The sequence below is a fragment of the Ursus americanus genome, chromosome 14, assembly GCF_024610735.1.
Source record: "Ursus americanus isolate L20-20 chromosome 14, mUrsAme1.1.p, whole genome shotgun sequence".
Taxonomy (NCBI): Eukaryota; Metazoa; Chordata; class Mammalia; order Carnivora; family Ursidae; genus Ursus; species Ursus americanus.
The window spans coordinates 44,423,740-44,451,284 of NC_142140.1; the positions used below are offsets into that span (position 1 = coordinate 44,423,740).

The 27,545-nt window shown below is 54.0% G+C and overlaps 2 protein-coding genes and 1 pseudogene across 3 annotated transcripts; 1 reads left to right on the plus strand and 2 right to left on the minus strand.

Moving 5' to 3' along the window:
- Window positions 1–1,383: 1,383 nt before the first annotated feature.
- Window positions 1,384–19,762, minus strand: NIBAN3 (niban apoptosis regulator 3). 2 transcript variants are annotated; one of them, XM_045778615.2, is made up of 15 exons: window positions 16,523–19,762; window positions 14,817–14,947; window positions 12,290–12,415; window positions 11,606–11,720; window positions 10,189–10,356; window positions 9,448–9,563; window positions 9,270–9,374; window positions 8,887–9,049; window positions 8,105–8,295; window positions 7,015–7,173; window positions 5,857–5,973; window positions 5,670–5,777; window positions 4,744–4,855; window positions 3,468–3,551; window positions 1,384–1,958 (listed from the first exon to the last, which is right to left on the minus strand). In XM_045778615.2, exons 1-15 carry the CDS (start codon window positions 16,575–16,577, stop codon window positions 1,852–1,854), a joined length of 1,857 nt encoding a protein of 618 aa, XP_045634571.2. In that variant the 5' UTR covers window positions 16,578–19,762; the 3' UTR covers window positions 1,384–1,851. The 2 variants fall into 2 exon arrangements, with proteins under 2 accessions (XP_045634571.2, XP_087723293.1); XM_087867167.1 differs by lacking the exon at window positions 3,468–3,551.
- A 61-nt stretch (window positions 19,763–19,823) lies between these two features.
- On the minus strand, window positions 19,824–27,326 carry PGLS (6-phosphogluconolactonase). The gene is made up of 5 exons (XM_045778616.2): window positions 27,001–27,326; window positions 23,012–23,119; window positions 22,457–22,558; window positions 22,030–22,170; window positions 19,824–20,185 (listed from the first exon to the last, which is right to left on the minus strand). Exons 1-5 carry the CDS (start codon window positions 27,286–27,288, stop codon window positions 20,048–20,050), a joined length of 777 nt encoding a protein of 258 aa, XP_045634572.1. The 5' UTR covers window positions 27,289–27,326; the 3' UTR covers window positions 19,824–20,047.
- Window positions 25,285–25,841, plus strand: LOC123779922 (protein S100-A10 pseudogene; annotated as a pseudogene).
- Window positions 27,327–27,545: the final 219 nt, after the last annotated feature.

A 27,545-nucleotide genomic window follows, 5' to 3' on the forward strand; every position in this document is an offset into this window, starting at 1 on the left:
CCCAACGCTCTAATGTACTTTCTAATTGATTGGTTTTGTGTCATTCTTAAAAATTAAGTTTTAGGGGCGCCTGGGTGGTGCAGTCGTTTAGCGTCTGCCTTGGGCTCTGGGCGTGATCCTAGCATTACAGGATCGAGCCCCGCATGAGGCTCTTCCGCTGGGAGCCTGCTTCTTCCTCTCCCACTCCCCCTGCTTGTGTTCCCTCTCCCGCTGGCTGTCTCTGTCAAATAAATAAATAAAATCTTTTTTAAAAAATTAAGTTTTAAGAAGGACGCTCAGGTATGCATTTGCTAATATGGCGGTCGGGAGGAGAAGATCCAATATCGTTAAGTAAAATTCAGGGCGCAGGTAGTGCGTCCTTGTGCTCAAGGGACGGTAGGGCCTGAACTTAAGGAAGTAAGACAGGGTGGTGGGCCTGACCCAAAAGCCCCAAATCTCCCAGCCCCGCTAGGGGAGTCATGTGATACTTGCCCTTCCTCCTCCCCATGTCCTTCTTCTTGTCTGTCCCCTTCTTCCGATTTCATTTCTCTCTTTTGCTTCTGTTCTCCAATTTTTTCTACAACAATCATTTCCTCAAGTTCAGTTTTTAGCTGAATATTTTGGAAACGCAGCCTAAAACGTACTGGTTACATGATTGACTAAGGAGTGGGGGGAGGGAAGGGAGTGGAGGAAAGGAATCTGGCCACACTTGGTCACTGCTGAATCCCAGTGGAAGCGTGCTTTTGGGCTATGTTTGAAACTTTCTGTAACAACATGGCAAAAACCATGTTACACTCTATGGGCCTAACAAGGACAGATCATTAATATTAAGTTAGGAAAACAGAGTGACAAGACATGTCCCATACCCTGATAAACTGAGAACAGACTGGAAGGTTTTAAGAACCAAAAGCAAATAGTGATTTTCTCAAAGACAGCAGGATGACAAGTTCTCATTCCAATTTTGCAGAATTAACATCACATTCTGGGTTAAAAATTTAAAAAACAAAAAACAAAAAAACCCCAGCTGTACAAGGCTGTGAAGCACAAATGTATCTCAGAAGTCTGAGTTGGAGGGTAAAGTCAGGAAAAGTGAAGAATATCTTTCTCCTCGGGGAGGCTGAAAGCTCCAGGGCAGAATGGGAGGAAACCGTCTCCATGGAGCGTGCATATCCTCCTCCTAAAGCTGAACCCAGAAGGACCCTGGGGAAATCCCTCCGGAATCTGCTCCGGAAGCAGCTGGGAGGCTTGTGATAGGGAGAAGCTGGCAACCCCCACGAGATGGATGACTTTTCTGGCAAGCACAGGGAAGTCAGCAAATGCTTCACTCTCAGCTGGGAAACTTGATACCAAGTTAAGATTTGGAGCAAATAAACAAACCCCAAAGGTCCATAGCAGGCTGGGAATAAAAGTACCTGTAATCTGTATAACAAAGCATTACTATCTTTAATATACAAAGAGTTTTTAGAGATCAATACGAAAAAGATAAAATCTCCTGAAGAGGAGGTAGGTAAAAGCCATGAACATGCAATTCACTTAAAAAAACAAAAACAAAAAAAGCACAAACATAAAAATGGCCAATAAACATATTTTTAGGTTCAGTGTAATCATTAATGAAATTCAAACTAAACAATGAAATGTGACTTTTTTTCTTTTATGAAATTTTCGAGTGTTTGGAAAGGATATGGAGAATATGCACAAATGCTGCTGATGGGAATGTAAAAAAAAAAAAAAAAAAAAGCCCAGCTTTTCTGGAGAGGAATGAGGTGGAAGTATGAGGGTTATAAAAGCCCTGAAATGGTGCATATGCTTTGACTCCGAAATTCTGCTAGTAGACATTTATCCAATGGGAATGAGGACAAGGTGGCCAAAGACTCAACGGCGGAATGTTCCAGGAGGAGGCAGTGGGCAGAGTCGCTGGACCTCGGCACTGGAGCCTGGCTGCCCAGGGCAAGTTCTTCTCTGAGCCTCAGCTTCCTCATCTGTAAAATAGAAAGTGTCATCAGGATGTCAAAAGACATGAAATGCCTGCCACATAATAAATGCTCAGTAAATGGAAGCCTAGCAAAAGAAACTGAGCAGAAAATTACAAGCACCCAGAAGATACAGGAGCCAAGGAGAGGAATAAAGTTTCACAGTAGAAGCAAAAAGCAATTCTTAAACACACAAAATGGTGCTTAATCTCATCTCAACAAGACATGCTCATAAAAATGACAACAAGATGCCATGATTCACTCAAAGATCTGAGAAATCCTGAGTCAGCTGGTAGCTTTTGCTGGTGGGGAAATGGGCCACCTGCACCCAGGTGAGGGGCACCAGGCAGCACCAGCCTAGTGGAGAGTGTTCTGGAGAGTGCTGCTGAAAAGCCAAACACAAGTGCTCGAAACCCTGAGATTCCAGAGTGGGGGATGTGCCCACGGAGACCTGCACTTGCCTGGAAAGTATGTACAAGGTCATTCCCTGTAGCACTGACAGTTTGAAAGACTTGAAGCAAAGTGGCCGTCACTGGTTAGACTCTGGTCAAATAGAATAAGGGGCCCATTTGCAATCCCTCATCCTCACTTGCGAATCCCCAAATATTCTGACACCCAGAAGTCTTTCTAAGACAGTTTAATCTCCATTTATCCCAGCACGTGTCTATATTCATCAGTTTATCTACAGCGATCGACTACGACGGGAGGCTACCCCAGATCAGCAATGTATTTGCGTGTTAGTTAGCTGTTGCCGTGTAACAAAGGACCCCAAAAGTTAGCAGCTAAAAACAACACACATTATCTTAGAGTTTCTGTGGCTGAAAAATGTGGGAGCTGCTTAGTTGGGTGAGTTCATAAGGCTCTCACAACAGCAGTACACAAAGGGATTGAGCTGTGAGCTGTTCCAGAATCCTTGCACCTGCCCAGGTTCTGAACATTCAGATTATAGCCGTGCTGCCCACCGGTCTGCTTCTAGTTGGCCCAGTTGTTTTCTGCCCCATTTCAGGGAAGTCCCCATGACACATTTCCATCTCACGGCTGGAGCTGAGGATCTCTGCCCCACCAGGGGCGTCAGCCTCAGCTCTACATCCATCTACTGCTCCAACAGAGAGCTCGCTGCAGGAGGAGCCAGGTTGCCCTGGCCCTGAGCCTAGCTCCCTATACCCATCTCCCAGAGCAGCCCTTGCTTGCTGGTGGACCCAAGGCTCCCAGCGCCACAATCTCCCCTCTCAGTGTTGGGAACTGGGAGTTGCTGGGAGACACTCCATGGAGTCCTGGCGAGAAGAACTGGGACACGAATTCCTATGCATGTCAGAGAGTACCTCTGTGGCCCAGACAAACACTGGCTTCTCATTGCCCTTTTACCAGGAGCTTGGCCAACCTGGCTGGGTCAGGAGAGAAGGTATATGCTGTCCCATCCAGGAATCCATACTTATAACCATCCCTTACACCCCATGCCAGGCCCTCCTACCCCCCAACAATTCATTGGCATGTCCCAAGGGCTTGTGAGGGCCTCACCTACTCCTGTCTGGTCCCATGGGGCCTCTGAGCAGCTGTCCAGCATGCAGGACACGTCACTGGCACCGAGGGCCTTTTTCAATTCTAAAGTGAGAGAGAAACCCTTGGACCCACCTGGAGATTCCATGCATTCTCTCAGAGAAGCCACAAGAAGGCAAAGTTTGGGAGGAAATGTCTCAACCAGGAACCCAAAACAAGTGGTTCAAATGAGCCTCTCCCCACTCCTGTGCCCATGGCAGACATTGCTAGCCGATCCCCACACCTTCACTGAGCCCCCTGCCAGCCGCACCTGCCAACACAGCACTCCAACCAGACATTGCAAGTCAATTAAAGACGGAACACCACTAAGGACATGTAAACCTCTAAGAACAGAAACTCTCTGAACTTACCTGTTTCTGGATTTTCTTTTTTTCCCCGAGTAAAGAATAGCTTTTTCTCCGTTTAAAATGCCCCTTCTCTAAGGGAACTTAGTTCTTATTGTGTGGATACCCAAAGACCAAGGACATCCTACACTTACTTCCTGGCTCCCAGAACCGTACTGTCTTTGGCCTTCTCCCAAGGAAGGGGAGAGCTGCCTGAGTCCACTCTTTGCCTCCAGGACCATGCCCTCAGCCTCCTCCTTGGCTTCCAGTCTGGTCACTGTTGCCGTCTGCTCACACACCCTCCATGGCTCCCCGAGTCCTGCTCAATAAAGCCTAACCTCCTCTGCCTGTTATCTCAGGCCCTGCACGCCTTCCCCAGCAGCCTCCAGCCTCCTCTCCTTCCATCCTCCTTCATGTCCTCTGCATCAGCCACGTGGATGCCACGACATTCCCTCAATCTCACACGGCTCATCCCAGCACACATCTCTGCAGTCTCAGGCATTGGGTCATGAGCAAACTGATGAAGCAAGAAGGAGAAGAGATGGTCCTGGAGCCACTCCCCAGCCCAGAAGATCCAAGAACTCTGGGGGCTTCAGTGTCAGCCCAGAAAAACAGGGAGTGGTTGCTGAATGAATAAATATAAATGTCTTCCCCAGTTTCTGAATTTTGCCTCCTTCCCCTCATCCTGAGAACTCCTACACACCCCTCACAGCCTTGTTTCAATGCCCCCTCCTTTAGGGAACTGCCATTACTGCCCCTCGAAGACTCACTCAGGCCCCATCTGTCCCAGTCCTACCCTCTGTCAAAGGGCTAGTGTTGGCAGGAAGTAAGAGGTGATGGGGAAGCTGGTAGAGCGTGGTACACACAGCCAGGGGTCACCAGGCTTCCTTGAGCCATAGGGGAATGGGGCTCACCTCCATCGATCTTCTGCAGCAGGACCCCCTGGACAATGTCTTTATAGATGCCCTCGATGGTCAGGGCCGGGCTACCCACGGCAAGGACATCTCCTTCGAACTCAAGCAGCTCCTGGAACAGAGGTGGCTGAGGGGCTGTGCTGGCGGGGAGGGCTGCAACTTTGATCCTGATTAGCTGGGGGTCCTTGAGACTCAATTTCCTCATCTCTAAAATGGACTCCTTGATGCATATTCCCTCAGGTTGTTGTGGGGATCGATGAGACAGGGCACATCACATCTCAATGGGAATAGGGCAGGTGTCTCTGCAAGCCCTCCCACCCACCTTCCTCGGCGAGAGGATCTTGTCAGCAACTGAGGCAGACCCCCCCTCGATGCCCCTGTGTGACCAGGCCCCTGTGACCTTCTCTCTCACCTCCTTCCCATGCCCTCACTCACCGAGTTCCAGCCATACGTGCCTCCTCACTATTCCTCCCACACACCAGACACCGTCTGACCTCAGGGTCTTTGCACGTGCTGTGGCTTCTGCCAGGACCGCGCTCCCCCAGGACATGGCTCATGCCCTCAGTTCACTGCTCCTCAAGTGTCATTCTCAGCGAGAGCCTCCCTGATCACCCAGCAAACCCCCCAACACCCACACATTCCCTCTTTGCCTCCTCCCTTCCCTGAAGCCCATGTCACCCCCTGATATATGACACCTGGGCCCCCACCCCAGCTCTCCAATGACAGACGCTGAGCACTCTTGTGGGAGAAGCAGAGCGCATTGCGGGAGCCCAGAAGAGCCATCCACCCCAACCACAGGGCTGAGGGAACAAGAGTCTCTTATCGTCACAGTGACTCCAAGGGACGGAGCACTCTGCCCACTTTATAGAAAGACACAGACACTCCGCTGTCCTCTAGGATGTGCACGCCCGTGCCCCATCACTCACCACCTTGCAGCCCTCCTCCAGCTGGCGCAGCGCGAAGGGTAAGAATATGCAGAGCAGCCACCCACGGACGAACTTCCTCTGCGCCGAGCTGCCGTCCGACTGGAATTTCTGCCGGAGGCACACAGCGCCGGTCCAGTGGCCACCGGAACACCCAGGCCCACTGCCATGCCCTCCCTCTGGACCTCACCTTCAGCACGCGCCCCCGGACTTTCTCCAGCCGCTGGGCAGCCTGGGTGCAGTCCAGGGCTGTGGTCAGACACTGGTCCGCCAGGTGTAGGAAGGTGGCCACGGCGTCGGCCATGAGCTGCAGGAAGAACATCTGATAAACCTCCTGGGAATCCACTCTCTGGCCTTCTAGACCCCGCGCCTACCTGGCTGACCCTTCTCAGCATCCAGACTGACCCGACCAGCCACTTTTCCCCAAGCTCCTTTTTGTCTCAAGAAACAGCATCCCCCTCCACTCAGGACCTGGGAGGCATGCAATCAGTGGGAACCTATGTGTAATCTAGCAGAAAATGCCCTCCCCTTTGGAGGGTGGGGCCAGGGTGCTCAGTCTGGGGAGCAGAGAGCTGGTCGGAGTTCAGCTTCCTTGGCTGAGTGCTCTTGTGCAGTGTACAAATTGAACAACTGTACCAGGCAGCGCTTGGTCTTCTCAATCCCTGTCTCCTTTACTCACCATATCAATTAGCGGGTCCCATTCCCTTGGCCTTCAGAAACACCCCACTTCTCTCTACTAACATCACCATCTGGTTCAGGCCTCCTTCTTGCCTCCTCTACTCCTGCCCCCAACAGCCCCTCTTCCCCACAGCGGGTAGGGCATCCTAAATCTTGAATCTGGTCACGCCCCTCCCCTGATCACATACCTGCTGGGGCTCCCCATTGCCCTCAGGACAGATCCTGGCCCCTTAGCCCCATATTCAAGTCCCCGACCCATCTGCCCATCCACCTTGCTGGCACATCACCCACCTTTCTGCCCTCGCTTGAAAGCTACAACCCAATGTCTCTAAATGGCTTCATTTCCCCCATATGCAGACTCCCTCACCTCCCAGTGCTGACCCACACTGTTCCCTCTACCCAGGACATACCCCACCGCCATCTTCCCCCTGCAGCCTCAGTTCAGAAGTCCTCTCCTCCTGGAGGTCCTCCTTACACTGGAGATGAATCGAGCACCTCCTCAGGGCTCCCATAGCAGCCCGTGTGTTCCCACCACAGCCCTGTCCGCCACATGTGCGCCCGGGGAGGGAGGCCAGGTCTGTCGCTCATCACGGTCTCCCCAGCACATACTTGGCACCTGTTCGGTAGACACTGCTGCCCTTGCCTCCATCAGCCTCTCACTCCCCCTCACCTGCTGTGCGAGATCCTGAGCCCCAAACACCAGGCTTTGCGTTCCAAAGAAGCCGAATGGCACCACCAGCTGCCCTAGGCGCCCCTGGCTTCGCTCAGCCTCACAGTAGCAGGTCTGCATCAGCTCTGGGTCCCACGGCATCTCCCCAAATGAGTAAACCTGGGCTCCAATGGCAGGCAGGTGAGAAAAACACCATCAGTCGATGGAAAAGCAGGGCCAAGGATCTTACAGCCAATTCATAGTAGGAGAAATGCAAATGGAAACACATTGCATTCAGTCATTACCCCAAAAATGCATAATAAAAGTAACAGGTATGGTGTGATGGACATAAAATGGTAGAACCTGAAAAAATGGATAACATGCAGCGCTGGCATGACTGAGAGGAAATAGGCACACTCAGCCCTTGTCACACCTACACCCACCACCCGATGCCCTGTCTGTGCTGGGGAGCTCTGCGGCTGCAGAAATGGAGTAATCCAATATGGTCTTTGCCCTCAAGGAGCTCACAGAGAAGTTGAGGGGGATAAACTATAGACAAACAACTCCAGGGGTGTGTAAACCCTTCTGTGAGGAAGGACGCACAGTAGCTGTGGATGCAGAGAGGGAGCAGGGAAAGTTCCTGGAGGATGATTATGAAATGGAAGCTTAATGAGTTGAAGTTTTCTTGGCACTTAGTAGCCCTTCATTTAATATCAGAAGAACCGCATGGAGCAGAATACACTGGCTTAGGGGCTGGGGTGGGCTCTGCATGGAGCAGAATTCACTGGCTTAGGGGATGGGGTGGGCTCTGACAACAAAGAAATGGGAAGAGGAGGAATTTGAGGGTAGGTGACTCCAGACTCATGTTGCTAAAATGCTACCCTTGTCATTTTACTCCTCCCCCCAACCGTGTTTTAAACTGTGCCCCCAACGACCATAGCATGGTGGTCTACAATAAGTAAAAAGCAGCCTAGAACAAGGTTCAGAAAAGGTTTTCAAAAGAGCTTTTCAAACAAAGACGAAAGAGTTCACGCAAGTCTTCGGTAAAGTTAACACACTGCCCGTGCATCGGATGAATACCCCGCCCTCGCCCCCCGCTACTGGAGCTCACCTCCTTGCGCAGCTGCGTGCCAGAGGAGCTCCCACGCAGATGGCGGGACAGGCGGTCCATGCCCTGAGCTAGGAGGCTCTGCACTGCCAAGAGCACGGCTTCCGTGGTGCTCAGCAGCTTTTGCGTGACCAGGGACAGCTGTGCGTCCACCTTCCCGCGCAGGCACGACTCCAGAGGGCGCTGGACCTCGACTGGGAGTGGAAGGCGGTAGCCTGGGTCTCCTCCACGAGGTGCTCCGCAAAGCAGGTGGAGGCGGCCCTGGGCTCAGCGTGAGGAGGAGCACCCTCCTCTGTCCTTTTACACCGGAGAAAACTGAGGCTTTGAGTATGGCAGCAATCAGCTCAAAGTCGCACGCCCCAGAGGCAGCGTCCGGATTCCAACTCGGTTCTCTTGGTTACTGAGCGGAGTGGGAGCCTCCGCCATCAGACCGGGATATTCCGGGTTAAGTCTGCCCCAGCCTGTGCCTCCACCAGTCTCCCGACTGGGTGTCCCTCGCTCTATCCCTAACCCAACGCCTTTCCACGCCCCGACCCCCCTCTTAACCCCGCCTTTGTCTCGCAACTTGGAGCCTCGGCCACGCCCAGACTCCCACTGATACCCAGTCCCATGTGCCCGCCCTTTCTTCCCCCCTTACCCCACCCCCGCCCTGCCCTGCTGGGTCTAGGGTCCGGATTCTCGGCCCCACCCCTTACACCCACCCTTACAACCACCAGTTTCCCCTTCCACCCCTCAGGCTCCCGGCCCCGCCCCCTGCCTGCCCAGGCCCCGCCCCCAGGCCTCACCCTGCAGCCTCCCCACCAAGCGCCCTCGCTGCCGCAGTATCTGGTCCACGTCGGGCCGGATGGTTTTCTCCAGAACCGCGAGCAGCTCGTCCTTTTCCGGCTGGAAGGCGCGGAGCCCGGCGGAGGCCCCGGCCAGGACGGCGGCGTGCACTGCGTCTAGGAGCTGCCCGGCCCGGCCGAGGGGACCCCACACGGGCCAGAGGAGCGAGACGGGGCCGTGATGGGGCGGGGGTGCGAGAACAGAGAGACGGAGACGCAGAGAGACACGGAGAGTTTAGGGGACAGTCGCGAGGAGGGGGAAGGTGGGCCCCCGGGTCCGGCCCCCATTCTCCTCTGCGACCCCCCCGCGTGTCCCGGCCCCACCTCCGCGACCCCGCGCCTACCTCGGTCCAGGCCCAGGCACGGTTGCGGCTGGCCCCCCGCAGGCCGGGCAGGGTCTGGGCTCGCAGCGCCGGCAGCAGCTCCCGCATCAGCACCCCGGTCAGCACCTGCGGGAGAGGGGGCCGTGGGCGCCGCGGCGGGCCTAGAGGGGTCCCGGGGACGGCCTGGGTCGGCACTGACCTCGGCGTCCGAGCCCAGGGTCACGTCGTCGTCGCCAAAGTGGCCTTGGTGCTGCCGATAGAGTCTTACGGCGTCCAGGAAGGCACGGGCGGCGGGGGCCTGACTTCGCTGCAGGACTGAGGGGGCGGCTCCTCAGTGCCAGCCCACTCCTCCCCCGCTCTCACCTCCGCCTGGCTGCCCAGCGCCCAGCGAGGAAGCCCTCCACCTCCTCACCAGGTCCCAGGAGGCCCAAGGCTCACCCATCTCAGGACCCTTGCACAAGCAGTGCCCCCTCTACAGGGAACACGGTGCCCCAGGACCATCACCCGCCCCTAAGGCACTTACATAATACGGTTTAGGAAAAAGCATCCGCTGTGGACAGTCACAGCCCAGGCTGCACTGCAGTCCCCTGCTCCCCCTGTACTTTGGTACAGTTGTTCACTCAACAACCGGCTCAACATATGTGTGGGTCCTGTTCCCCTGCTTCACCTGGTTGGCCTCTTATACTTGTCAGACCCCAGCCTCGTCATCCCCCTTCCGAGTAGCCCTCCCTGATCTCCCCAGCTAAGCTCCCACGGGCCTGTGTCCCCATTGCAGCCCTGGTCACTTGTAAATGCCTGTTGTCACTTCTGTCTCCCCCCACAATCCATTTCATAAATAAAGAAATGAGAAACTTAGACACAACCCCATGGCCAGCAGGGGCCGAGCTACCGTACCTCAGACTCCAAGACCCACCGCTGCCTCGCGTTTCCCAGGACCCACCTGTGCCACAAAGCCGGATGCCACCCTGTAGGGCTAGCCTCCAGGCACGCTGCACTTCTCCCGTGGCTGCAGAGAAACAGAGGTGCCGGCGGAAGGGGTGCTGCAGGAACAGGGGGAAGTGCACCGGCATTTCCAGGAGGGGGTCAGACTCTCCCTGGGTACGCTCTCCTGAAAGCAGGCAGAGGGGACTGTGTCTTCATTCACTCACTCACTCCACAATCATTCATTCACTAGAAGAAAACACCCATGAAATGCTTGGAGGGGTCCCCGGCGTGGGCAGTGGCTCAATAAGGATGAGCCGTGTTATCATAATTGTGCTCTCCTTATTCTAGATCAGTCCCAGGGGAAGGTGGGCCCACGGCAGACAGACATCAGCAATCCATCCCAGCATTGTTCCCCAGCCTCAGCATCCTCCTTAACCCAGAGGCCTGGGCAGCCACCGTGAATCGAGCTGAGTTGTCATGTCTTTTGAGCCCTGCTTGCCCCCGGGGGCTCAGCCAGGTCCAGATTCAAACCCCGCCAAATCATTTGTTAGCTCTGTGTGTAGGGTGCAGTTTTTCTATGTATACCTGGGGTTTCCTGCCTATAAAATGGGCTTAAAAGTGATACCAATGACCAGTTGGGAGGACTGTTGGGGGGGGTGGAATGAGTGAATTTCTTTTTGGTTGATTTTTTTTGGGGTGTCGTAAATCATCAGGGTTTGGTTCTGATTTCCAGAGTGATACGAGAGACCACAGTAAGATGCAGTAATCTGGGGCGCCTGGGTGGCTCACTCATTAAGTGTCCACCTTCGGCTCAGGGTGTGATCCTGGTGTTTTGGGATCGAGCCCCACATCAGGCTCCTCCACTGGGAGCCTGCTTCTTCCTCTCCCACTCCCCCTGCTGTGTTCCCTCTCTTGCTGCCTGTCTCTCTGTCAAATAAATAAATAAATAAATAAATAAATAAATAAATAAATAATCTTAAAAAAAAAAAAAAAAGATGCAGTAATCTGGAAGGTAGAAATCCCTGGTCACCCCAGGCCTTCAACAGCAGCCCACCCTCCAGTGCCCATTTCCCCACATGTTCGCTGACACCAGGTTTTCTTGTTTTGCCCTTGCTACTTTGATTCTCGTCCAATGTTCGAAGTCTTCTCTCTCTGATGAGAGTGGATATTTCTCTTACTAGAGCTGGGGTGCTCACCCACAGGAAATACTGCTCCCAGGGGATACCTGACAATGTCTGGAGATATTTTTGATGGTCACACCTTGCATGTGTGGGGAGGGTGCTACTGACATCAAGTATGTGGAGGCCAGGGATTCTGTTGAACATCCTGCAATGCACAGGGTGCACCCCCCCCCCCAGCAAAGAATGATTTGGCCCCAACTGTCAACAATTCTAAGGTAAAGAAACCTGCTCTTGAGGTCCCAGGAAACTTACCTGAGGAAACTGGGCAGAGAGTGTCCAATAGGCGGAGATATTCACGCTGGGATGTCAGGACAGTATACCCTGTCAAGGCCATGGAACCCAGGGGATGGCCCCCATTTTCATATTCCTACGAAAGGCATCCAGAGAACCAGCTTGGGACAGGTCTAAACTGTGCTTTTCACATCCCAACTGTGGGATTGGGGGAAGGTTTAGGGTTAGCTAGGGAAGTCCTCCACCCCCTCTCCCTTCCTCCCTGTAGTCAAGCACCCAGCACCCACTGTGTCCTAGGCTAGTCCTAAATATTATATGAGGATTATCTCATTGAATCTTCACAGTTCCATGTGGCCTGGACCACTATCATGCCATTTCACAGAGGTGGAAACTGAGTCCCAGGGGCACAAATGACCCACCCAAATTCCCCAGCCAGGTGTGATGCACAAAGACCTCTCATAGTTTCGGCCTCAGCTCTGCTGATGACCATGAGTAAATCCCTATTCCTGGCCTGGACCTCAGTTTACCTACCCAGCCCAGCAAGAGATGGTCACCCATTCCAGGCCACTCTCATAGAGACCCTCAATTCATACTAGGTAACTGAAGAAAGGAAAGAGGACCACGTTGGGAGCTGGACCCCAAACCCATGCTGAGGGGAGTGGGATGGTGAGGCCAGAACGGAAGGGACAAGAGCCACTTGCTTACCTCCCTGTGGCTGAACCACTCTAGGCGGCCATCCCCACGAAGGACACAGAAGATCGGCTGCCACCGAGGCGGGTGACCCCCAAGCTGAGTCAGAGGCCCTCGGTGCTCACGGACTCGGGGAAGCTTCTACAGAAGGAGGGACCAGTGGGTGTCAGGGGCACAGGCCGGTGTCCCCATGTCCAGACCACCTAGAAAGCACCCTCCCCATCCCAGGCCCCACCATGTACAGGGAGCTCAGGTGCTGCCACTACGGCACTGTTCCCCTTTCTCACATGCTAACAGCCCTTGCATGGGACACTTCCAAATACAGACTGGCTTCATCTCCCCACAGCCCCGGGAGGCAGACTCTTGGCCATCCCATGTCACTTGGAAGCAGGCCATTCGCCACTTGAGCCTCAGAGGAGACCGCAGCCCTGGCCAAGGTCTTGATTGCAGCCTGTGAGAGACCCCGAAAGAAAGAACTCAGAAGGCTGTGTCTAGATTCCTGACCCACAGCAACCGTAAGATAATGCACGTGTGTTGTTTCCGGCCACTGACGGTGGGATGTGTCGTTTCGCCGCGGTCGCTAGTTAATACAAGAGGGATTGCTGGGTCACGGAGCCAGTGTCGTTTGCCTTCGAGCAAAACAGCCAGTCCTCTGTCCACAGACCCCTGCCTTGGGCGGGGTGGGACATCACTTTGTTTCATTATCTTTGTTGCTCTTCTCACTACCTGACCACCTGAACTGTGCGCATGTGTTTCATCACTGGGTCCCAGAGCAAAGCCCAGTGCTCAGACGGTGCTCGATAAATATTCGATGAATAAATTAACTGTATTTGTGATGTTTTCTTTCTTTCCTGGGGAGGTAGAAACTCAGGTGTTTGTTGAATGATTCTCCAAACTTTCTGTGAGGTCTGAGATTTTTCATAATAAAATTGTTAAAACATTGTTATGGGGGGGGGCGCCTGGTGGCTCTGTCGGTTAAGTGTCTGTCTTTAGCTCGGGTCATGATCCCAGGGTCCTGGGATCGAGCCCTGCGTCTGGCTCCCTGCTCAATGGGGAGTCTGCTTCTTTCCGCTTGTTCTCTCTCTCCCTCTCTCTCGCTATCTCTGTCTCTGTCTCTCTCTCAAATAAACAAATAAAAAATTAAAAATAATAAAATCCTTAAAAACATTGTTATAGAAATGACAATAAGTATATTATAAAACGTGCAAACTGAAGCAAGGGGAAATCCCCCTCCTCGAACCCCAATGTCAACTGTGCTCGGGCCCAGGTGGCCAGAACCTACAGGTGGCAAATGATGCAGGTGGGGATGACACCTGGGGTCCCGTGATGCCCCTAGTGGGACAGGGAGAGCCCCAGGTGAGAGAAAGCTCTGTGTTCACGTGGCTGGGGAGCCTCCAGCCCAGGGCAGGCACAGCTGGGAAAAGAGGCATCTGAGAAAGGTGGGAAAATCCAGAGCCCTGATTGGGGCAGGGGACCCAGTGTCCGTAACCAGCATGGACTCCAAGTTCAAATCATGCCTTGCTTCTTCCTGGCAGGCTGACCTCAGGCAGGTCACCTCACCTCTCTGTGCCTCAGTTTCCTCACTGGTTGAAGACCCGTTTCCCAGGCTGGCGAGGACTGGGGGAGTGGTACAGGGCACGTGGAGCCATTTGTTGGCTCAGGAGACAATCTGGAGCTGGGCCAGGCAGCTCCACGCTCTTAAGTTTCATCGACAAACCCTTCTTGAGCTCCTACTATGTGCAGGCACCATGTGGGCACAAGGGATATTGGGGGAGGTGGACAAGGCCTGGCCCCCACCCTTGCAGGGCAGACAAGTGAGGGAGGCAGATGTGTGACCCAAGGCTTCCCTGGAAAAGCAGCGGGATGGGGATCCCAGAGGAAGCACCCAACCCAGGAAGGGGCTATGGTAATCAAGGAAGGCTTCTTGGAGGAAGCGTGGCCGGAGCATGAAGAACCACAGGAAGAGAGCACCAGGCAGAGGGCACCACATGTGCAAAGGTTTGAGGGTCCAACGGTCATGCTTTGTGCCCAATAGACAAGGCAAGATTGTTCCACCTTCAGACTTTTTGCATGGGCTGTGCCCTCTGCCTAGAATTCCTTTCCCATTCTGGCTTCCAGATCTGGTTCCTTCCCATCCTTTACATCTCAGCTCAGAGGGTTCCTCCCTGCACCACAACCTTCCACTCCCAACACTGCCTTTCATCTTGTCTTCATAGCACCTATCAGAAGTCATCCTGCATCATGACCTGTTATGTTTGCTCATATGAGCTCATTGTTTGCTCATTTCTCCCCCCATCAGACTGTGAGCCTGGGGGGGGGTGCAGAGCCGGATCTACCCCCACCACTGCTGTGCCCCCCCATATCTAGCCTAGGCCATGGTCTGCAGTAGGTGCCCAGTGAATGTTTGTTTAAAGAATGAATTTTTAAGTCTCCCAGATCTTGGCGCCCCCTAGGGTAAAGACGGAAGAAGGGCCCCAACTGAGCCAAAGTCCACCCCCCCCAGCCTCCCTCACTCAGCACCCCCTCCTTTTGCGGCACCCACTTTACTGCGCATCAGCTGGCATCCGGCTGGCTCCCGGGGCCCCAGCTCCTGGGAGATCTGTTGCAGGACAGAGGCGGCCAGCTGCCCGCGGTAGCAGGGCAGGAAGTTCCTCAGCAGGGTGTCCACCTGGCCTGCAGGGGCAAGGGGACAGTCAGGTGGTGGAATCAGGCCCCGCAGACCTGCCTGGGGGAAGGCAGGACAGGCAGAGAGGCCACTTGTGAGCTCCCGCCATCACCCCAAAGCCGCCCAACAAGATGTGCTCCAAATTCCACTCACCGTCCAGACTGTTTCTATCCACGTGGGGGCAGGGGGTGGGGGAATTAAGTGACTCAGGCTTAATTTATAGCTGATGCACAATAAACTTTCATTGCACAAAGCATACAGTCTGATGAAATCTGACACCTTTGCACACCCGAGAAACCATCACCCCGATCAAGATAATGAACAGATCTATCCCACCCAAGTTTCCTCTGGTCCCTTCCCTGGGGAGAGTTTCAGAATCTTTTAAAAGCCTCACCCTAGCACGAGAGAACTTTCTGCATCCTGATAGGAAGTGATCACACAAATGTTAAAGTCCTTCACGCTGTTCCCCTGTGTGCACTTGGCTGTATGTAAGACATAAATCCATCCTGCTGCCTGGAATGTGGACCCAATGGCTGGAGCTTCAGCAGTTATTATGTGCCATGAGATGGTCTTAGGCACAGAAGCCACACATGGTAGAACCATGATGCGGAAGGAGTTCATGTGTCTTTTACCAGGCTGCCTGCCACTGTACCTCTTTATAGGCGTGAGAAATAAATCTTTATCTTGTTTAAGTCACTATAGAAAAAAAAACCCAACTTGGCATAGAGTAATTTACTGAATCCTTACAATGGTTCCATGAGGTAGACATTGTTGCTATCCCTGTTTTACAGATAAGAGAATGAGACCTAGAGAGATGAAGCCATTCACCCAAGGTCACACAGTGAGTGAGGGCAGGGCTATGGTGTAAACTTGGACGGTCTGAGTGTTTGCAAGACACGCCACAGGCCTGTGTAGGTGTTTCCCCTACCTGGGAGACTCTTCCCACATCTCCTACCCGCTAACTTCATCACAATCCTCCAATCCTTGGTGGGCAGTTATCCACCCCTTCTTCTTCCCCCAACTTGAGGAACCTATGGGCTTTCCACTGTGCTTATCAGTCAACTGCCATTCTTGTAATGATAACTTGATCTTCTTTCCTGGTCTAGATCATGAACCCAGGAGGGTGGAACCATTCTCAACCCCACTGTGTCCTCAGTAATCAGCACCCAGTAGGTCCTCAACCATGTGAGGGCACCAGCCCCTCCTAGTCTTGAATCAGAAACTGAGCCTGTTTCCCCCTGCTGGTCCCTGCCCACCTAGGAAAATCATCCCAGGAGATCTGGCTGGGCCACGTCTCACCTGGTCCCTAGCCCTCACCCTGAACCCATGCCCCGAATGGGGTTACCAGATTTACCAAATAAAAACACAGGACACCAATTAAATTTGAATTCCAGATAAATTAGTTATCATTTTTCAGCATAAGTATACTCCCATGCAAAATTTGGGACATACTTATACAAAACAAGAATATTCATCACTTATCTGGAATTCACATCAGTAGGGCACCCTACTACTGTCATGTGTCTGACACCCTTAGCCCTGAATCCCCCCTCCCCCTCCCACCCTGCCCCATGCCGGCTCACCCTTCAGGTGCTGCTGCTGCTGCTTGTCCAGGGGGCTCGAGGGCCGCCCACCCATCCTGCTGCCGTCTCTAGGGGCTCCCTTGAGAGCAAAGCAGACACTCCCTCCCCTCCCACAGCCCCCAGGTTTCTGGGATCAGGGACACCCCAGGAGCAGGGCCGCCGGTGAGGAGCTTGAATGCTGCTGAGACCAGAGCCTGGGAAGCCAGAGCATGGCCCCTGTGTGAATGTGTGTGTCGGGGGTGGGAGGGAATGCCCGCCCCACCCCTGCCCTGTCCTGCCCCGCCCTGCACCTGCGTCCTCCTGGTTCCCCTGGGGCCAAGGCCTTCAGAACTGCTGGTTTCTGCAGGGGCTGCCAGGGCAGCCCCAGGGGTGGGTTGGGGGTATGGAAGCCTAGAATCCTAGCTTTGGAGGAGGGATGCAGGGCTGACACCAGGCAGGACTGGCAGCAGTTGGTGTGTGGGCCAGGGAAGGCGGATGGACAGGGACGGGGCGTCTAAATCCTGGTGTCCACTTCCACTGTGCCTGGCCCCTGATGGGTGACACTGGGTTCTGAGAGGATCCAGCACTGACCCAGCAGCCCCCAGCAACCCCAGACCGGGGAGGCAGAGCTGGACAGACACCCCCAGTTTCCGGGGTCAGTGCTGGAGCAGGGGGAGAGGGTGGGGGGCTGTTGGTGTGCCATAGACTGATGCGATGTGTCCCTTGTGTTCCTATTTTGTCAGCCTGTCCTCCATCAACGCACACATCACTGGACTGGGTCAGGTTAGTTGGACCTCCCTACCCCTTCACCTGTTTTTCCAGTGCCTGGCAGAGAGCAGCCCTGTTTGGCAAAGGAAGGGAGAGGGAAGGAGCAGGGATCTGTGCTCCAGGCTGAAAATATGATCAAATGGGAGTCTCACAGGCTTTCAGATGAGGGGAGTGTTGAGTTCCAGTGGCCAGAATGTGGATGTGATGGCTGGAGCATGTGCAGTCCACCTTGGACCATGAGGTGAAACCCACACAATGACAATGGCACAACTATGATGTAGGACCCGGGGAGGGGGGTCCCCGAAGAGTTGGTGACATTGGTCCATTAACCCTGGGTGGCCTCCCTCCAGAAAAAGAGTTAACCCTCTATTTTGTTTAAGCCGCCAGGAACATCTGACCAATCCCCTCTCAACAAACATCACTCCTTGCCAGCCTGAGTGTCATCCTTGAACTATGTGCCAGGGATGCAGAAGGGGGCAAAATAGACCAGGGTCCAGCCCCCATGGGCCATCAGTTGGCACACCAACAAGTGTCAGGTAATGAAAAAGGTAGAAAACTAGAAAACTAGAACAGGAAGAGATAGAAAGTACCAGGAGTGGAGCGAGATCAGGGAGGTGATGTTGCACCAGGACCTAAAGCAAGTGAGGGCCCACACCATGCAAAAGGCTGGAGAAAAAAGAATACTGGGTCATGGGCACAGCACACACAAAGGCCCTGAGGTGGGAATGTGTTTGACAGGTTCCAGTAGAGCATGAGGTGGGAAGGTGAATGAGGGGCAGACACGAGTAGCTCTGGAGCAGGGAGAGCTGCAGCTACAGGGAGAGGGGTGGAGAGGTGACACGCCTGAGGCACCCCACGTGGGGTCCCCAAGCCTGTTTCATATGTCCCTCTGCTTCTTGGCACCCCCATTCTGGCTTCTGCCTGAAACACTGGGGTCACAGCCACCTGCTGTTGCCCAAGCTGGGCTGCTTTCTCCACTTTTCTTCATGTTTCCGCCCTGGCCCTGTCCCACTTCCTCACTCGCACATCTGAGTGACCAACCCAGACAAGATGTTGAAGGAAACTTCACTTTCTGTGGTTTTGGCTTTGGGGTTTCAACCCCCACGGCCTGATCAGGTTCCTCTGCGGGATGCCCCCAGCCCCCAAGCTTGGCAATGCTCAAGCTCAGCTGAGGGCCCCCATGAAGCTCACAGGTGGGCCATGTGCAGTCACGCTCTGGAAAAATGCTACAGCCCCAGCCCATCACAGACTGAGGCATCTCAGCACATTCAAGGCTCTGAGAAGGCCTGCAGCAGAGCAGGACACAGAGGCTGCCACTGGCCCTATGTGTGCAGGGAGAGCTCAGCCAAGTGTGCAGTGGGGCTGAATAGTGTGCCCCTAAAGGATATGTCCCCAGGCTACTATAAAAAACAAAACAAAACAAATGTTGGTGAGGATGTGAAGAAATTGGACCCCTTGTGCGCTGTTGGCAGGGATATAAAATGGCGCGGTGGCTGTGGAAAACAGTATGGAGCTCCTCAAAATGTAAACACAGAATCACCATATGAATCAGCCACTCCATTTCTAGGAGTATACCCGAAAGAACTGAAAGCAGGGTCCTGAGTTATCGGTAACAGCTCTGTCACAATAAGCAAAGTGTGGGAGCCCCCGCGTGTCCGCTGACAGATGAATGGGAAAGTATGTGGCATTTGCACACACTGGAATATTCTTCAGCCATAAAGGGGAAGGAGGTTCTGACCCAGGTTCCAACATGGAGGAACCTCGAGGACATGATGCTGAGTGAAAGCCACCAGCCACAAAAGGACAATTACTGTGTCATTCCACGTATGGGAGGTGCCCCGAGTGGTCAGATTCATAGAGACAGAAAGTTGAATTGTGGGTGCCGGGGGCTGGGGGAGGGGAGAATGGGGAGCTGTTTAATGGGTGCAGAGTTTCAGATTTCTAAGAGTCCTGGGGACGGATGGTGGTGACAGCTGCCCAACAGAGGGAATGTACTTAATTGGTAAGTACGTTCTGGACACTTAAAATGGTTAAGATGGTAAATTTTGTTACTTTTTTTCACACACACACACAGAGGATATGTCCCCTGGAACTCTGATTGTGACCTTATCTGCAGCTGTAATTCTTAAGGATTGAGAAGAGTTCACCCCGGATTTAGGGCTGTCCGATGTCCACCGGTAGGTGTCCTTACTAGAACAGGAGCGGACACAGAGGGACACAGGGGAGAAGGACACATGACAAGAGCAGCAGAGACTGGAGCGATGTGTCTACAAGCCAAGGACAGCGGAGCCACCAAAAACCGGAAGAAAAGCATGGGACAGATTCTCCCTCAGAACCTCAGATCCAACCCTGTGGACACCTTGATTTCAGACTTCTGAGCTCCCGAACTGGGCGACCATAAATTTTGTGGTCCTTTGCTCTGGCAGCCCCGGGAAGCTCATCCAGGGTGCCCCATCCCTGCCCTCCCCCCGCTGGGCCAAGGGCTTGGGGCCACACGCTCAGCCTGGGGATCCCTGCTCCCGCTGCCCACCAAGGACCATGAGACAGTGGAGACTTCAAGCAAATGCTCCCTTTAATATCTGGGCTCCCAGACCATGGCCGGTGGGCTGAGCACTCCCCAGGGCAGGGCTGGCGGCCCGACCCTGGGGCCTTCCCGCCGCACCATGCAGCTTTTTGAAAATAAAGCCTGGAGTGGTGGTGACAGTGGGCCCCAGCCCAGGAAGGTCCCGGCCCACGAGGGCCGTTTGTGGTCCCCGCCGCGGTGTCCCTCGGAGCCAGCTACAAAGTGGAATGCTTCTCAAAGGGCACAGTCAGGAGTCCAGCCGCTGCCTCATCCAGGAACCAGCAAAGTTTCCCGGTGTGGGGCTGGACCAGGGCGGCGGGGAGGGGGTTCTCCTCCTTGTCCTCCAAAATGCGCTGCATAGAAAGGGCAGGAGCGTGAGGCCCCCCCGCACCCCCATCACCCCTCAGAGCTCCGGAGTCCCCCTCCATGGACAAGACTCTCCTACTTTCGAGATGGGATGTCGCCCTTCCAGCTGTCTTAGCTGCAAACAATCAGCAGACCCCTTCCTTTTCTATCACCCGTGACTGCCGAATGCCGGGTTCAGCACGCCTACCCTGCTCAGACCGGCATCACTCTGGCACTCTGCACATCACACCCCGTCTCTGTCACGACTGCTCAGCTCTGTTGTTACACAGCAACAAATGGGCACAGCCTAGTCCTGTGAAGCTTTATTTACGGACGCTGCAATCCGAATTTCGTTGAATTTTCACGTGTCAGAGAATATTCTGCTTTTGCTTTTCTTCCCATCCACTGTAAAATCCTTCTTAGCTGGTGGGATTTGGTCCCGTGGGCAGTGGCGTGCTGATCCCCGGATGTAACCTCGCGATTAGTGGGAAGCCTAAATACTGCTTTCAGATAGCTGGGCCGGCCCCATGCACTCTGGGAGGTCACCTCTATTCCCACCCCCATTTTACAGTTGGGGAAGCTGAGGCTTGGGTGGCCTCACATGAGTGTACTCTGAGCTAAAATGGCCTAGACTGACTCTCAGGAGGTCTGTAGGGAGGGGCCCTCCCAAACCACCTTGCAGATGGGAAAGTTGAGGCTTGGGGGCATGTGAAGTGGCTGCCCAAGGCCATGCTGGGCATCGCTGGCAGGGAAGCTGGTCTACTGGATTCTTTACGGTCTGCACCCTTAACCCCAACACCAAGCCACCCCGTGAAGACATCTGGGCTCAACAGTTTGGGAGGACGAATTATTAATTGTTAATTTTTTTAAAATATTGCCAGTTCTTTCCATAGTTGGTCTTTTTGAAGATGGAAATTAAAATGTATTTTTTATTATTTAGTTTACTTTTAATATCTTAGTCTATATTTTCCTAAAATATTATGTATAACTGCCTCTTTTTTTTCTTATTCCTCCTTTTATATTTATTCCTACTATATAATTTTCCTCCCTGATTAGTTTTGCCAGGGGTCTATCTTTGGGATCTATTACCAATAAGCTTTTAAGAAAATTAACCAATTTATTAATTTCTTTTTCAAGACTATTTTTTTTTCTTTAATTTGAGAGAGAGAGAGAGAGCACGTATGACCAGGGGGTTGGGGGAAAAGCAGAGGGAGAGGGAGAGAGAATCCAAAGCAGACTCCTTACTGAGCGCAGAGCCGATGTGGGCTCAATCTCACAACCGTGAGATCACTACCCCAGCCAAAACCAAGAGTCAGACGCTTAACACAGAATCACCCAGGTGCCCCTTAATCAATTCATTAATTTCTGATTTTATGTCATGTATTCCTTCCACTGACTTTTTCTAGATTTATGTTATTGTTCTTTTTCTTAAGTCTAAAGTGCTCAGTTTGTTTATTTTAACAATTTTTTTATTTAATAATTTTTTAAAGATTTTATTTTTATGCAACCTTTACATCTCATGTGGGGCTTTGAACTTACATCTCCAAGATCAAGAGTCACATGCTCTACCAATTGAGCCAGCCAGGCACTCCTACTTAATAATTTTTAAAACTGCCTTTTCAAAGCTATAAATTTACCCCTGAGTGCAGCTTTGGCCTCATCTCATCAATTTGATTTCATAATTGTTTATTTCTAACTAGCCTGTAATTATAGCTCCCATTTCCCCTCAACCCAAGAATTACTCAAGTACCTTGGGACCCAGTGCTTCCAGAACAATAATGTCTGGGGCCATATTCCATCCCTGGGCCCACATGCCTTTGACCTACTTGGGAATGGGGCCCTCAGCCATTACCTTCAGGACAGCTGCCTTGCCTTCTCCAGTTGCCACGAAGATGACAGTTCGGGCTGCGTTCAGCACAGGAAGTGTGAGGGTCACGCGCTGTGGTGGTGGCTTTGGGGAGTCGCTGATGGGGGCTACAATCTTCTCCCGCTCCTGGGGGAGGGAGGCACGGGATGGAGACAGGACAAGGTCACTTCAACTTCTCGAGCTCTCACACACACGTGGCGTGGTCCATCCATCATTCCATCCCCTCCTACTGATCCTGTGGTACTTGATCTAAACCCTTGTTTTAAGACAGGTGAACTGAGGCTCAAAAGGGTTAAGCCCAGCCAACTGGCAGAGGCTGACTCAAACCCCACTGTGGGTGCCTCCTGGCCCCCCCAAAGTGGCCCTCCCTCTGGAAGCCCCAGGCAACAGAGGCCCATGGGGGTGCACTCACCTGCAGGAGGGGGTGGTCTGGGAAGAGCGAGCAGGTGTGGCCATCAGGACCCACCCCGAGAATTAGCAGGTCAAAAACTGGAACGGAGTCCCCTTGGAAGGCCTGGGTGGGGGAAAAGACAGTCCTGCGAGGTTGTGGGGGGTACTCGAAGGGCACAAAGAGACAGTGGTCAGAAAAAGAATCCCAAGTGGTTGTAACACAGGGAGCCATGGTCAGCCTCACCTGCATGAAAGGGACTCTATGAGGTTCCACGTTTCACTCATCTGACCGGCCAAGAGTCTGGGGACACAACTGTCCCCAAGATGTGAGAACCCAGGCCCGCTCCCAGAGGGTCAGAAGCTGGGCCACCCTAAGGGACCCAAAGGTGGGGCTGTGGCCTCTCAGAAGGGTGATCCTCAACGGCATCTGTCCAGGGTGGGGCCGCATTTGCCAACCACCCCCGGGGGGGACCTGCCACCCTTGGCGGGAGTTTTTGCTGGTGACAATCACCAGCAGGGCTGCTCCCTCACTGCCGTGTGGATGAGGCCTCCCTGGGGCTACACTGGGAGGACTCACCTGTCTCAGCTTCTTGGCATAGTCCTCGGCCGCCTCCTCCACGGGCAGCTGGGGGTTAATGGTGATCACCTGGCTGTCAGGAATGGGCAGCCTGGACAGCAAGTGGGTCTGTAGAAGACGGAGGGACAAAGTCACCCAACAGCAACACATGGCTCCCAGAGGGACGAGATCTGCACGGGTGACCGCCTGGATTCTCCGGGTGAGGATGCCTCCAGGACAGGACCGTCGTTACCCCCACCTCCTGTGTGAGTTGGATTCCCAGTGGCATTCCGCCAGGAGTCTTTCAAGTCCAGCCTGATTGGGGGCCTCCTGGCCCTAGCCTGCACCTGTGTGGCCAAACCACAGCCCTGTTTCAAAGACCCCAGGGTCCCCTGCACCTCAGGATAAAACCCAGCCCCTCTCTGCCCTCCATGAGGCCCTGCGGACCTTGCCACCCCAACCCACACATAAGCCACTGCCCTTGCCTGGGAAACTCCTATGCGTCCTTCAGAGCACCTCCTCCGAGCAGCCACCCCCACCTGTGCCTCCCCGACACTGCTGCTTGGAGGCACCATGTGATGGTGGTAAGCGCTGATTTCTCTTCCGGCTGCCACTACAGGGTGTCCCTGCCCAGCATATAGCACATATCCCGGCCTCTGAAAGGTGGATTTAATTTCTGTGGAAACACCTGGAGTCAGGCCTCTCCCTCATCAACCTAGATGAGCCTATCATCTGCTCCAGGGGGGACACTGGTGACCCCCATCATGGTGCCTCCCTTCACACAGGATCTTGGCATCCTGTGCCATGGAGACAATGCCAAGCTGAGCCACAGGGGGAAAGCAGGAAGCTGCAAAAAATATTGTATTAGAAGGGGCACGGGACAGGGACATGGAGTAAACACACCAGACCACATAGGGCTCCCTGCCCTGAACACTGGCCCGAGGAGTAAGAGCTCTGTATTGAGGGTAATGGGAAGCCAAGGAGGGTCTGTGAGCCAAGGAGGGACAGGGTCAGATCTGTTGTTGGAAAGACCTCTCCGCTTTGTCCAAGGTCCCCGTCGATACACACCCTCAGGGATTACACTGAGCAAAGACAGTGGGGACTCTCGGTGCCCTGTTTCTGTCAGGTGATCCTCTCCTTAGCTGCCCTTCCCCTCCAGGCTCAGAGCCATTCCCTCCTCTTCCTCCTCCTCCTCCGGCTAGGCCCCTGCCAGGGAGCCACGGGCTGGAGTGTCAGTCAGACAGGTTTCTGGAAGTAGAATGGCTGGTTGATCGGACAGTTTCTCTCTTAACATTCTGCAGGCACTGAGGAACCATCCCCAGGAAGAAGGCAGCCCCGGCGAATCCTCCCAGCCCAGATGAAGCCCCAGCCTCAGCGGCAGAAGACCCATAGAGCACACAGGGCAGCTGGAGAACATCCCCACCGGATCCATCCTTAAGGACAGAAGCAATCCTGTGTGCCTGTACTGGGTGGACTCGTGGCCCCCAAGATTCACGGCCACCCAGAACCTCCGAATGAGACCCTATTTGGAAGAGGGTCTTTGCAGATGCCATTAAGATGACTTCATAGTAGGCTAGTGTGGGCCCTCAATCCAATGACTGGTGTCCTTATAAGGAGAGGACACAGAGAGACTCAGAGAAGGCCATGAGGAGACAGATGCAGAGATTGGAGGCCAAGGAACACCAAGAGCCCCCAGAGGCTGGAAGAGGCCAAGGATCCCCCCCTTGAGCCTCCAGAGGGAGTGTGGACTTGCCAACACCTGGATTTTAGGCTTTGGCCTCCAGAACTAAGAAAATAAATTCATGCTGTTTTAAGCCACCTATCCGTGGTCCTTTGTTAGGGCGGGGGGGGGGGGGCGGCGGAGGGACTCACGTGACTCCCCTCCCAGGGGAACGGGCAGGAGCAGCAATCTTTGCCCCACATTTGTTCCCATGGCATCACGTTTGCCTCTGCCATACCCTCTGCCCCAGCCTGCCCCAGGCCAGGTCCTCACTCCTCCAGGCCTCAGCGCAAACATCCCGGCCACTTTCTATCTCACACTGTTATCTTTTGTCCACACTGCATTATGTGAAAGCTCTGAGTGGATTTCCCTTATTTATTGCCCTGTGTGCTGGTGCCTGATGCCCCACTTTGAGCCCCATGAGGAACTGCCCAGCACCCCACTGTCCCCAGGGCTATACAGGAGTACACAACGAACATCCCTGCAACATTTTTTTTTTTTTTTACTGTTTTGTTAAAATTTTGTTACTTGAGCAAGTACAGTCTGCCTCATTAAAAAAAGTAAAAGGACTGGCCGTGCGTCCCAGCCAGCTAATCGTCCCCGCCGCACCTAGTGCCAAGGTTTCAACAGACCTCACCAAAATGCCGTCTCAAATGGAACATGCCATGGAAACCATGATGTTCACGTTTCACAAGTTTGCTGGGGATAAAGGCTACTTAACAAAGGAGGACCTGAGAGTGCTCATGGAAAAGGAGTTCCCTGGATTTTTGGAAAATCAAAAAGGCCCTCTGGCCGTGGACAAAATAATGAAGGACCTAGACCAGTGCCGAGACGGCAGAGTGGGCTTTCAGAGCTTCTTCTCGCTAATCGCCGGGCTCACCATCGCGTGCAATGACTATTTTGTAATACACATGAAGCAGAAGGGAAAGAAGTAGGCAACACTGAGCAACACTCCCGCCCAATGAGAGTTCTCCCGAAGGGTCTCTTAAGGAATCTGTCCCACAGCTTCCCCCTGTATAAAGGATTCCATGAGCAGATCGGGACCCTCCAAAAATGAACAAATAAAATCCAGCCCCCATTTGAGAAGAAGAGAAAGAGAAGTCAGATAAGCTTTTGATTTTTTATATTGCTTGCATCCTCTTGCCCCAATAAACAAATTCCTTTTTTAGTTCCTCAAAATAAAATAAGTAAAAGTTCTTCAAATTCATGCAAAGTTAAAAGAAAGAAACGCGAGCCCACTTTTTAATGAAGCTCTTGAGGAAGACACACAGGGAGGCCCCTGCCCCTGAGATGTGTCCCAGGTGCTGTCTGCCCAAACCCGCCCCCGGCTCAAACCCCGGCTCCCCTGCCCGTCATCAGAAGACCCTGGCACACAAGCTCTCCTCTTCTGGCCCAGTTTCTCCATCTATGAATTGGAGGAACTAACAGCCCTGATCTCATAGGTTATTATGAAATTTCATGAGATGATGTGGATAAAATGCCTGGTAATCAGGAGACCTTCCTTCTTACGACAAAACAAACCAACAACAAAAAAAGCCAGGAAATATCAGCTCAAGCTTCTACGCAAAGAGAAGGCAACACACCCAGGACTTGAGTAACCTGAAGCTTCTGGCCAAGCCCGCCCCTTCCACACCTCCCTGGGCGTGTTCCCCACCCCCACCCCGCCCCGGTCTAGGGCAGGAGGAGTTGGCTCAGATGCAGCCTGGAGGACTGGAGGACCCCAGGGTAGACCACGCCTCCTCCAAGCCTCAGTTTCCCTGATTCTATAGGACCTGAGGCCACAAGCAAGATAACCAGCCTGGGAGGTGATCAGCGCAGAAAGCTGCGTGTAGATCATCCCGAAGGCGTCCAGGTTGGAGATGAGAAAACTATAAGACCCAGGCTCCACACCAGATACCTCCCGCCTGGCCCTTCCCTCACTCTGTCCTTGCAAGCTACCAGGCTGGGACGCCTGAACTTCTCTAGGTCCCTGGAATGGACCATTCCGTTTTCACCTCCACGCCCTCGCCCAGGCCGTTCCCTCTACCTGGCCACCGGATAAAGCATAACGAGACTTCAAGGCCCCTACCGGCCCACTCGGGTGGCAGTGGAGGTGGGGGTTCAGGGCACCCGGCACACCAGTCTCAGATAGTGGCAGAGGGCAGAGTGTGACCCTATACGACCCCCGTGGCGGGGTGCGGGGAGGTGGGCGCGGCCTTCTTGAAATGACCCCCGGCGGCCCCCGTAGTCGGGTGCGGGCGGTGGGCGCGGCCCTTTCGGCGTGACCCCCGGCGGCCCCCGTAGCTCTCACCCGGTAGAGACCGTACGTGCTCTCGGCGTGCTCGAAGGGCACGAGGCGCTCGTCGCAGAAGCCCACGGTCCAGCGCGCGAGGCTGGCGGGGCCGGCGGGGGCGGCGGCGGCGGGCAGCTCACGGGCCAGCATGGAGACGAGGCTGCCGCCCGACAGGCCGAGCGCGAAGCGGGCGCGAGCCCCCGCCAGGCAGCACGCCGCCCGCTGCGCCACTAGTTGCGCTAGCGACGCGCCCAGTTCCTGCGGGCTCGAGAAGACGGAGATGAGGTCCGAGGCCGGCGCGGCCATGGCGACGGCGGCGGCGGGGAGGCGGAAGCGCTCCGGGCAGCCACCAGTGCGCCTGCGCGAAGGCAGGCCCTGCCACACGGCTGTCAGTACCTTCAGGCGGCCGCCTGTGGCACATGCGCAGACCCACGAGTGAAGTCGCGGCGGGTCGATCCGGCTGTCGATCCGAAGGGATCCGTTGATTATTTGCATGATGTTCCTGAGCTCTTCCCTGGGCTGGAGCAGGCGAAACCGGTGCGGTTGCTGTCAGCCTTGTGGTG

Coding starts and splice junctions, on each gene's coding strand:
- NIBAN3 (XM_045778615.2), bottom strand. CDS start 16,577: ATGGGTGGGCGGCCCTCGAGCCCCCTGGACAAGCAGCAGCAGCAGCAC. Junction 14,948..16,522: donor GCAGCAGCAGCACCTGAAGG/GTGAGCCGGCAT, acceptor TTGCCCCTGCAG/GCCAGGTGGACACCCTGCTG. Junction 1,959..3,467: donor ATGGGACCAGACAGGAGTAG/GTGAGGCCCTCA, acceptor TCTATTTTACAG/ATGAGGAAGCTGAGGCTCAG.
- PGLS (XM_045778616.2), bottom strand. CDS start 27,288: ATGGCCGCGCCGGCCTCGGACCTCATCTCCGTCTTCTCGAGCCCGCAG. Junction 22,171..22,456: donor CAGACCACCCCCTCCTGCAG/GTGAGTGCACCC, acceptor TCCCTCCCCCAG/GAGCGGGAGAAGATTGTAGC. Junction 20,186..22,029: donor GCAAGGCAGCTGTCCTGAAG/GTAATGGCTGAG, acceptor CTTTCTATGCAG/CGCATTTTGGAGGACAAGGA.